Genomic DNA, 12006 nt, shown 5'->3' with positions numbered 1-12006 from the left:
TTTATTACTGCATCCCTGATTCTGACAAAACACAATCATATGCATTACAAACTTTACAATTGGGTGAAAATGTGTCTGTGACATTAAAGTTACATTACATACAGTACATACGTGTGTGTGTGCGTGTGTGTGTGTGTGTGTGTGTGTGTGTACCATCACAAGAGGTGTTCTTGCATTAAAGCACAGTGAAAATAAAGCACAAGATCACTTCTATTTGCTCAAAAAGTCTGTATAATGTTCCCTAAATTGACCACCAACAGAAATACAGCTTCTCATTTTTACAGTGTTTAGACTGCAGGTACAGTACATAACTTCACATAATGTACCCTGCATTCCCTAGAAAAAGGAGTTTAAATGCCCTGAAAAGTGCTATTATGAACAAATGTATTTCTCAGGAAACAGAACGCACTACTGACATTGATGCTTGGTTGGCAGCAAGCAAAAAATGAGGCCACATAGTGCATTTTTCTGTAGTGTTGCTACAATTTCATAACAATAAACCTGTGATTTCAAGACTGATGATGACAATGTCTCGAAAAAATAGACGACATGTTAAAAAGTCAACAAATGTGCAGCTATTCTCTTCTGAAGAGTGTTCAAAACACCCAATGACAATGATACAAAAGATGTGTTTGACTTCATCATGAAATATATTGAGGTGCAGTTCATAATTAAAATTCCTAGTGACGCATACATTAAAAAGCTAATTTGATGTCATTCAACTGGTATGGCTTCTGGAATGTCCCATAACAAATGAGAGAAGTTTAGCTGCATGCCAAAATGAGCGTGATGCACGAAATGGCACCTTTAATGATGAACAGCTCTGTGCGTTTCATGGGGGACTATTGTACGGGTCTGGTTTTTCTGTTCGACAATAATCCACCAATCCTCTGGCAACCACTTTGTACAGGCCCAGGCTTCTGAGCTTTTCCACAAGGTTGACGCTGAAAATGTTTCTCTGCCGTTCCTTTTCTCTTTTTACTTCACTTGTATCAAAGGCTCGTTGTCTTTCCTCTGAGGATGCGGTGAGGGAGTGAACGAGAGGAGAGCGAGGATAGGCTGCGGCTGAGATGCCATGCTCGGATACAAGTTGCAACAGGCCGAGGGAGGAGGTCGGGTGGAGGTGTGATGTGGACCCAGAGACGCACTGAAGGCCTGATGACATCCTCACCTGCTCACAGCTCCCACAAGCGGACGCACTGCGGGGCCGAAGGCTAGGGAGAGAACAAGGAAGAACAATGTCAGATGCTCCATGGGAAACTTTAGTCAGCTACACTAAACCACACCAGAAATGAACAGGGCAGAACACAAGTGTTAGTAAAAGCCTTTCCGGATAGAAACGCATACGATTTATGATCATGCTTATGAATAAATGGATGTGAAGATGAGACTTGAACAAGTTGGTTAACAGGTTCAACAGCATTTAGAAGAAGAGTTGACATGCACAGTCTAGTATTAGTAAGTCATTCTCAAAAAAATATTTCAGTCATGATAAGGATTTTAAATATTCAAGAAACCAATGACATTTTAATGATATGGTAAAATCTGGAAAAAAATCCCTTGTCCTCTTCATCTGGAATATTAATTAAATGAAATGTACAGCTAGCTAGCTACCAATTTATTTAAAGCTCCAGTCCATAACTTTTTTAAGTTAAAAATAATCCAAAATAATTATATTAAAAAAAACTTATTCTGCCAGTGGTCAAAACTATCTGCTTGCCATAGCTAGATTCAAAACGGTTAGCTTGTAATAATGATTTTAATTCCAGTGGTACTGGTGGGTTTCCGCGGGAAATTCGAGCATGTCTTTGCGTCATTACGTCACACCCGTACATATAAAGAAGGAGTTTCGGCTCCTTCGGCTATACTGCGCGTGACGAGATGTTTAGATGTATAGGCTTTTCTCGCAGCACTTTACATTATTAAACTTATGGCATCCAGAAAGATCCAAACAACAATCATCAGTGTCAACTGGAGATTCAGCAGTTATAAAACCCAAAAGACTTCGTACTTCGGATTTAAGGTGGCTAGAGAAAGAGAAAGAAACCGCCTCATGCAAACACAAGGATTTAAACATCGGCGGGGCTTTTGAAAAGTGCGTGAACTCCGTGTTTTGAAGGGGTTCAAAACGGAAGAAGAGACGGCTTTTTTCTGCTGAACAAGTAAGACATTTCAATAGTTCAATCGTGTAACACGTTTTCTTAATTCACACAGTTATGGAGTTTCCTTTGTTGTGCCTTTCTCGTTTTGCTATTATGGAGAATATGAATTCTGAACTACACAGGTAACCATAAAACACATTAAATTTAACATTAGTCACGCAATGCTGATGTTGTTAACATGAACAATTTGAGAACAAAGTAGGCTATAATTTGCACGGTTGCTGTAAATCGTGTTGATTAAATCTAACGAAGCTTATCATGTCGAATGCTTTTTCCCCCTTAGTTGGTCAGAACAAAAATGGATGTTACTTACTTGTTCAGAAGACATTTTCTTATGAAAATTCTTATGTTGGTCAAACTTTCAAAAAGTGAATCTGTGATTCTGTATGACAGTAGGCTATCCACACAGCGCAGTGACTGACAGCAGCACTCGCCTCAAAGCACTGTGTTCATCCGCGCTGTTTCATGCCGATTTACAACCCACGTAAAGATGATAATTCCGCGAATCACTGCAGTTACAGATTTCGAACAGAGAGATGGCGACAAAGAGGAAAAGTTACGGACTGGAGCTTTATTTAAATGAATAAATATTTTTTTCCCAGGTGGGCAGAGTGCAAAGAGTTAAAAAAATTCAAACAAGAGCAAACAATTATAATAATGCAAACAATTAAGAAAAGAATGTCCATTTTTTATGTCAATGTTAAAAACTAGTATTTTGAAGGTACAAACATGTTTAAAAAAGGACTTTCAAAGTCAGAAAGTTTGGAGAAAGAACATATTGTTCTACGGAGCCCCTAAGGGACATGGTGAAGGAACAAAAATATGGGAGGAAAAATACTTGTCTATGCTTTTGGGTTCCCCCGAGAAACTTTGCATTCACTCACAAAAAAAAAAAACATTTTTGCAAGCAAACGTTGCAAAACTTTTGCAAGTGAACGCAAACACATTGAAATATATATTTTTCTCCCATCTCATATTTTTTCCATTACCATGTCCCTTTAGGGGCTCCATACTGTTGCTCCAAATGTGCAAAAGGTGATTTCCCCATGATGTTGAAAATTATTAATATACATTTAAATGTATTTTTTTTTTCCACTTGGTCCTTTTGAATGTTATTAATGTAAAGTATTTTATTAGAAAATTATTTAAGGAATGATTTAATGAATTCAAATTTGTATAATTGTTTATTTATGGGAATTTTTCACTGGCGTTACAATCCTTGTTTAAAAAAAATACAAATAAAATAAAATAAGTGAAACTTTACAATAAGGTCTCATTTGTTAACATTAATTAATGCATTAACTAATATGAACTAACAGTGATCAATATATTTTTACAGCATTTATTAACCTTTGTTAATGTTAGTTAATAAGAATGTTCACCATGCAACAACTAATGTTAACAGATACAACATTCGATCTTAAAAATGTACCGGTAAATGTTAAGATCAATATTAGCTAAGAATAATAAATGCTGTAGAAGTATTCTTTATTGTTAGTTCATGTTAACTTATGAAACCTTGAAATAAAATAGTTCAGATTAGTAATGTCAAAACGTTAATATCACCAGCATTTATGGGAGAACTTAACTGTATTTCATAACTTTAGCTTTTTTTTGAGAATGACATTAGTACATTCATTTTCCTTAATAAAACATGATCTTAGCAGAAAAGTGTTATGTTAAAACAGATGTGCGATGCATGAGACATAACAGCACTCATACCTAAACCTATATATGAACAGGAGAGAAGACGGAATCAATAACAAAACGCCATGAATCTGTTATGCTACGATGTTTTTTTTTAGCACATGAATGAAACCTAAGGTTAGAGAGAAAGAAAGTTAGTTGAATGGATTTCACAATTGCACAGATGATCCTAGTAAAGGGATCGAAAAGATCATGCCTGACACGTCTTACTTTACGGAGGATGGTATTATAACTGTACAAAGAGCCGGTTCCAGCGTTTCCTGTTACAGAGGGAAGGAGGGAAAATAAGCAGGAATACTAAAAGAAAGTAGTAAATACTAAAATATTTTTTGATTGTGAAATTTGACACAGACATTTCAAATATTCCGCCAAGTGCCTCATTTTGTTTTTAAATGTAAGAATTTAACCAATTGTCTAGTTTTACACAAATGTCCGTTAAAAGCAAGAGCAGGAGAATTTTGATGGATGAGTGATAGTCCTATAATAAGCACCATGTGAATCATGTCTTACCTGGTGGAGAAGGAGGAGAGGAAGACAGAGGGATGGAGGATCTGACAGCTAGTGGTCGGGTGAGTGGGGGAGGTCTGAGGGATGCTAGGTCTGGATGAACTGACTGCAAGTTTATGTGAGAAAACACAAACACACGCTAAATCTCAGCTATGCAAGACAGCACTATAGTAAAAACAGGGTGGAATTGCTATGAACTGAAGCATGGGGGAAATTATCAATTTGGTCATTTAAAAATACATATATACTGAAATCTAAACCCTTTTTAAAAGAAAATGTGTTGCTGTAGGTGATGCGGTTCTTACCCACAGTGCCGTGCAGGGGGTTGGGGAATTTGGACAGATCAGGCTCATCCTCCTCGAGGTCGTTGAGGCTGTAGACATGCTGAAAATCCCCATCCAGCTCTCTGAAGTCTTTGGTGAGGACACCAGGCCGTGGGTGCAGGATACCCCCCAGATTGGGCTTGGCCAGCTGCTGCCACTGGTGCAGAGTCACTGAGCCTGTGGGCAGTGGAAAGATTAAGTAAATGGGTCAATTAATTTGTTTGTCCCAAAAAAAAAACATTTCAAATTTACAAACCTCTCTGTAGACTTTGCAGAACATATTTGACATAAATGGTTATAATGGCACTAAACAATCACTAAACTTTTGTCATTTGCAATTCACTCTGCTAGTATTATACATTTATTAATAGAAATTCTTAATTTTATATTTTAGAAAACTGAATAGTCGCCTAATATTTTACAGTCAGACTAATACTCGCTTTTCTTTTTTCCATACTTATCCAGATCTGGAAATTGCTCAAATCAAATTCCATACTTTTCATAAACTGGGAAAGGACTCTGTATTTTAATAAAGAAGATGCTTATAAGTTTCACTGCTTAATAATATTTGAAAATGTACCTAATCAAAATCATGTGGGGCAACCAACATGCAGAAACATGATGGGAAAAAAACATCAAACTGGAAATGATATCATACAGAGGATCCCTGCGTCAAATGATATCATACAGAGGATCCCAGTGTTAGAGTCAATACATCTTTTTTTAAGAATCCCATAATTTGATCATGGCAAGATTAATTTTGGTTGTATAATTCTGCAACTCCCCTAAAATGTAAAGATGTATATATATATATATATATATATATATATATATATATATATATATATATATATAATTATATCTAATATATATATATATATCTAATATATATATAATTATATCTATATATATATATATATATAATTATATCTAATGTTTTTTTGTGTTTTTTATTTATTTTTATTTTTAAAAGTACAATGAACTGAAGAAATTCAGCTGAACAACAGCCGAAATGCATCATTTTTCCTGTTTATCACTGTAAAGCTGCTTTGAAACCATCTGTATTGTATAAATATACCTGTAAATAAAGGTGACTTGACTTGAATATATTTTGTGGTTTGGAAAGCCACAAAATCAGGGTTGATCTAAATGTTTAGCTTTCATGACTACTTGTGTGTGCGTATCTACTGACCCTCCAGCGGCTTGACTATCTGCAGCCGTTCGGGCAGGTACGAGCGGGAGGAGCCTGTGCCTGACGAATGCGTGGAGGTGCCAGAGTAGTTAGTTCCTGTGGATGCAACGCTGCCATTGGGCGTCAGGAAGCCGCTGGAGCCGCCGCCACTGCCGCTGCTTCCACTCTGCAGGGCGCGCAGTTTCCTTTCTCGCTCCACCTCGAAGAACGGACGCTCTGATGTGTGGCTCTCCTGACGCTCTGAGAGAGACCGTAGCGCTTCCTCTAGATCCTGCCCACCGGGCGTACCTGGCTGGCCCAAACGCTTCAATTCCAGCAACCTATGCAGGAAATAAGTTAGAATTCATTATTAATTGATTCATTCTTAAAAGTGAATTTTTGTGAAAAATTTAAGAGAAACTAATTGTAGCAGACACTGACCCATGATCCTGTGTGTGTGTTGGAGGCGAGTGCTTATCCTCCAGGTTGACGCTAACATTGTCTGATTCATAATAACTGGTCCGTGGTGTACTGATTCGACTAGAGCGCAATGATGCAGGGCTCGAACCCGTAACCTGGGGAGAGAGATTCTGGGAACGTAGCCGAGCCGCATGATTGACCACTTTCACCGTCTCAAACACCCGCAATGGATGATTCCTGCACAGCAAATTCAAGAGAATCACATCATGTTGTTGCAGTCCATGGTTATTTTACAACATTTATGTACATTAACATTATGTATACAACATATGTTAGGTGCTAAATAAACAGAAAAATATATCTACACGTTAAAACAAAAATATGTATTATTTGAGATGCAAAATTATCTAAGATAATAAATAAAGCATATAGATAATAATAAAGCAACCTTTTTTAAGATTTATGCTAAAATTTGAAAATAATTTGCCAGTGGAATGAGAAAAATAAAATGTAATAAAATAATAAAAAATGCACTTCTGTTCAAAAGTTTGGGGTAAGATTTTTTTAAATGTTTTTGAAAAACGTCTCTCTCTTCTGCTCACCAAGGCTGCATTATTTGACAAAAAGATACAGTAAAACAATAATATTGTGAAATATTATTACGCTTTAAAAGAACTGTTTTCTATTTTAATTTGATGTATTTTATATATATATATATATATATATATATACAAACACACACACATACACGTACTGTATATTATATAAACACAAGCTTTAATGGTAGATGCAATTAAATGCGATTAATCAATTTGACAGCATTAATTTTAATACATTTTCAAATACACTTTTTAAAATGTAAAAGAAAAAGAAATATTTCTTATTATTATCAATGTTGAAAACAGTTGTGCTGCTAAATATTTCTGTTATACATTATTATTTTTAAACCGTGATACATTATTTTCTATTTGAATAGCGAGTTGAAGAGAACAGCATTTATTTGAAATTAAAATCTTTTGTAACATTATAAATGTCTTTACTGTCCCTTTTGATCAAAGTCCCTGCAGAATAAAAACCTTACTGAATAAAATTTCAATAAAAAACTACACTGCATGCATATTCTTCTGAAAATCTTGCACACTTAATATTTTATTAATATTTATAAAATGATGTCTTGTTTAACAGATATTTAGATTTTTTTTTTGTAAAACGAATCAAAACTGCTGATTTGCAATATATGAACAGCTGTTACATGTACTCAGGTGACTAACTTGTACTCAGTGGGCGCTGGGCTGTCTAGGCCCTTCCGGAAGGTTCCTTCAATCTCAGCAGCAAGTGAATCCATTGGGAAGACCGCTGCCAGGGTGCTATAACGCTGCACAGTGCTGTTGGGCAGACTCTTATTGCGCAGGTTTTTAATGTCCTCTCTGGCTTCATGGAGCATGTCCTCACTTTCCGAGTACCTCTCCTGAAGTTCCTTCAGCTGACACCAGAGGGAGACAGAACATAATAAATCGACACAAAAGCCACTTCTTGAAAACAATAAATGACAGCAGCAGAATGCTGGGTGAACATTGTGATATTGATATTGTGAGGATTATACCTCTGTTTTAACCTGCGCCTGGGATTCCCGGGAGGCATTCAGATGTTGCGTTAACTCCTCATTCTCAGCAGTGAGCTGAATTTGGAAGTAAATTTGATTTATTTATTTATATAAATGTATTCTCTAAATGGTGTGAAAGATTAAATAGAGTTTGCGTGTCTAACCCCTTTGCAGCGCTGCTCCAGGTCGACAATCTGTCCCAGCAGGGCACTAATCTCCTCTTGTTGTCTTAGCGAATCTTCCACCTTCCGGGCCAACTCATCTGACAGAGATACGGCCCGCTTATTCGCTGTCGCTGGTGAGAGACGGAAGAAGAGGAAACTTTAGTTTGTTAACTTATTTGAGATACCGAACGATGAGATGGTCATTGTGGGTTATTTACTCACTGAGTTCATCCACACACACCATCATAAGCCGTTGCTCTTGTTCCTCGTAACTGTTGGTCTCAAATGTTAACTCATTAGCCTAAAAAAAAAAAGTGTAACGGGTGTGAAAACATGGATCTAATTGTAGCACAACTTTGATATTTTCTTTGGTGAATGTATGTACGGTAATACGCGTTAAAACACACCTCTGTGCGCAATTTGAAGTTCTCCTCTTCCAAACCCTTGAGTTTCTGTTGCAGAAAGTCGTAATTGACGTAATTGCTGAGAGATGTGGACGAATCATTCCGTATAAGCCTGAAGAAGGACACACTTATCAGAATGAAGTCATTGATCACTCTGTCTCTGTCTCTCTGTGTGTGTGTGTGTGTGTTTGACTCACAGTGTTTCTGAGGCATGCTCTATATCTTCAGTGCTGGCATAAAAGTGCAGGAGATCGTCTCTCATGGAGAGCTCATGACGCAGCTGAGAAATCTATAAGAACAGACCCAGAATCAGTGTTAAATTCCATGTACATTCCATGTACCACAAAACACTAAGTGCATTGTATCTATTATATCATTCCTAAATTAGGAAGTACTTTGTTAAACTAAAAGCAGTGTACTGCACAAATACTGATAATATATACATTTTTTAATGAAAATAAAATTGTTTCCTTTAAACAGTTATATTACTATTATTTTGTCTAAAGCAGCATTTTAATATATATAAATATATATATAAAATGCTGCTTTAGACAAAATAATACAAATACTAATAACTGTTTAAAAGAATATTTTGTATTTTCATTAAAAAATATTATCGGTATTTGTGCACTCTCACTTCATTTAAAACCTTATTGTATTTATTCTTTCATTTGACCAAAAACTATTTTTTTAAGAATTTTGAACACAGCTCTTGCCAGACCTGTAAAGTTCTAAAAAAGACCCCAAAAAATATATAAAAACACCATAAATGTGTCATAAAATGATGATTAGCAAATTATATATAGTCACACTATATTATGCTTGGCACACATAAGTACGGAAAAAAAATTCTTCAAAAAAATTACACTTTTGTTACACAGATACCACAAGCTTACATATTTGGGGGCAATGGGTAAGTAATGAAAGATTGACATTTTTGTGTGCAATACTCCTTTTAAAACAAGTTGAAAAAAAATTTTTTTTAGCAATAATAACCTCTTCCTGAGCAATTTCCAGCTGTTCGTCCAGTAGTTTGTTGCGTTCAGTCAAGGCTTTATTCTGCTTGAGCAGCGATTGGCCAATCCGGGCTGCCAATTCCAGATCCCGCTCTTTCTGCGGATGAAGACAAGCATGTGCGGGACTTTTATTATGTCATCACGGAAGCACTACAGTGGTATAATTTACACCAACTATTGTGATTTATGAAGCAAACCATGTTGTCTCTCTCACCTCCTCAAGCAGATGTGTAACTGCCTCAATGTCATGATACGTCTTTGTGATTTGACCAACTCTCTCTGAACACAGCACTGCAGAGGAAAAAAAGAAAGAGAGAAAGAGACATAGGGTTGGCTGATGGGCTCATGATAATTGATCAGAAACAATGTAATAAAGATGATAGATTTCAGAATAATGTCAGAAAACACCTCTGATGTTCAAATGGATCAAACACTGCTTATAAATGTGTGATCTATGCGGAACTGCATTACACAGAGTCAATGTGACCCAACCTCGACGGGACAGGTAACAGAGACGTCTAGGCAGTCAAGAACAAGAGCCTCTTAGCCTGATCCTCATTAAGGATTCATTTTCGTTTTCATCTCTACTTATAAATCTACTGATCGGGCCTGTGTTACAAACATCTTTCCAGACCAGTGGTTCCCCACTAGGCATACTTTTTCAAGGGATATAAATAATAAAATATATATATATTAAAATATCTTACAGAATTTTTTATTGTAAAACACAATGAACATTTCAAATATAATATAATTCTTTATAAATACATATATAAATATAACAAATATTAAAATATAAATATTACATATTTATTTAATATTACAATCTAATATTTTTTTAGTTTTTTAAAGGAAAGTAAACCAGCAAGATGTATATATTTGCTAAAAGATATTCAGTATAAAATGAGTTAAAAGGAACAGAATAGCTATGTTTCCATCCAAAATTGCGAATTTAACTTGTGCTCAAAATTGGAATATCGCATAAGACATTTGCGAATAGTTTTTATCCCATGTGTTCAAGAGAACAAAATCGTCACTTCCTGGGACATTGGCGCAAAATATCTGTAATGAAAAATGGAAGTGGATGCAATCAGGAAGCCACTGTTTTTTGTTTGTTTTTTCACAAATTTTGCGCATCTTGGCGTATCCATCCATCAGTTTTTTTATGTGATGTCCCAAAATGCACATAAAAATAGGTGGATGGAAACATAGCTAATGGTACTTGATGTAACTGTCAGGATACACATGTCAAAAAAGGTTGGGAAACACTTCCCCACATGAGTCACATTCCCTGGACACAGATCCAACGCAGGATTTTTGGGGTTGCTGCTCTTAAATATGGACACTGGTTACTTTTTTTTTTTTTTTTTTTTTTTTTAAGTAATAAATCTGTGCAAAGCACTACCATAAGTGCAATATATTTTTCTGCTTTCTTTCCAGAAAGGTATTTTCACTTGGTTGGGTCTTGTTTTTCCTTGAGGCATAATCAAATTTCAACTGGAATGAGACGTGTTTGACTTTGCTAAAATAGGAGCTTGGCAGCGGTTCCCGGCTCTGCAAACGACGACTTGGCTCAGAAGAGTCCACATTAATAAAGCTTTAACCTTCTACACCAGGGACAGTGAAAAGCACTGCAGAAACTGTGTGATAGCAAGTCAAATAACAAAATCTGTTCTGGCTTGCAGCGGATAGTGTTGCAGACAACAGGGAAAACCAAGCTAAATGTAAAAATTAAATGCAATTGACCACATCAATGAACAGAGTTTGGAAAGCAAATCAAATAACCTTTGAAAAATCTTTTGTTTTTTGACTATGCATCTAATGAAAGCCTAGTGTTTTGAAAATGTAACAAAAGGAAAATATTAAATAAATGAAAATACAACTTTGACTTAATGTGCTTACTTGGAATGACAATAATCATGATTTGTGCAATCACAATGTGTTTTGGATGGCAATAGCATGAAACCACTGGAAGTCAAGACATTTAGAAACTTAAACTAACAATTTTTGTTTATGCGATGAACAATTTTCGTTCATAAGCAGTTCAGCGGCAGAGCGCATGTAATGATTATTGTCAGCATGTGTCCTTTCATTCAGTCCTCCACAAGCTCTGGCCAGTGACGGAGCCGCTGCTAAATCTGCTCACCTGGCCTAAAAAGGGGTTCAGGTCTGCTGTGATTTACGTCACTGACAGAATTAAGAACATTAAGGACAGTAAGACAGTAGTCTGTACTATGTGACACTGGACTGAGCTTCTGTGGCTGGACAGATTAAAGTGATTTAGCCCTTGTGAAATGACAGCAATGGACCCAACATCTTTCAAAGTATAAATCAGGAAATTGTGATTAAATGTTTTGCTATGATTAAAACAAAGACTTATACAGAAGAGATACAGAAATCAGAGTTCTGTAAATGGGATGCACAATTTTTTAGGAATAACTGACCTTGACAAAAAAAAATATATTCAGAGACCTCAAATGTCTTTAAAACACACATTTTAAAGTGCAAGTTGCATAATGTAAAAAAAAG

At 35.9% G+C, this 12006-nt stretch overlaps 1 protein-coding gene across 1 annotated transcript in view; it reads right to left on the bottom strand.

Moving 5' to 3' along the window:
* Positions 1-397: 397 nt before the first annotated feature.
* hap1 (huntingtin associated protein 1) overlaps positions 398-12006 on the bottom strand; it is a 31964-nt gene continuing 20355 nt past the window's right edge. The window contains exons 5-17 of the mRNA XM_056252623.1: positions 9692-9768; positions 9458-9574; positions 8659-8750; positions 8465-8573; positions 8280-8358; positions 8058-8188; positions 7894-7968; positions 7562-7773; positions 6312-6527; positions 5892-6211; positions 4682-4876; positions 4380-4482; positions 398-1214 (exon numbers count right to left, since the gene is read on the bottom strand). Of these exons, the coding sequence (XP_056108598.1) occupies positions 833-1214; positions 4380-4482; positions 4682-4876; positions 5892-6211; positions 6312-6527; positions 7562-7773; positions 7894-7968; positions 8058-8188; positions 8280-8358; positions 8465-8573; positions 8659-8750; positions 9458-9574; positions 9692-9768 (2108 nt within the window). The 3' untranslated portion in view covers positions 398-832. The remainder of the gene's footprint in view (positions 1215-4379; positions 4483-4681; positions 4877-5891; positions 6212-6311; positions 6528-7561; positions 7774-7893; positions 7969-8057; positions 8189-8279; positions 8359-8464; positions 8574-8658; positions 8751-9457; positions 9575-9691; positions 9769-12006) is intronic.

This window comes from Rhinichthys klamathensis, unplaced genomic scaffold (assembly GCF_029890125.1).
Source record: "Rhinichthys klamathensis goyatoka isolate OS25496 unplaced genomic scaffold, OSU_Roscu_1.1 h1tg000098l_1, whole genome shotgun sequence".
Lineage (NCBI taxonomy): Eukaryota > Metazoa > Chordata > Actinopteri > Cypriniformes > Leuciscidae > Rhinichthys > Rhinichthys klamathensis.
This window is presented reverse-complemented; position numbering and strand designations above follow the sequence as displayed.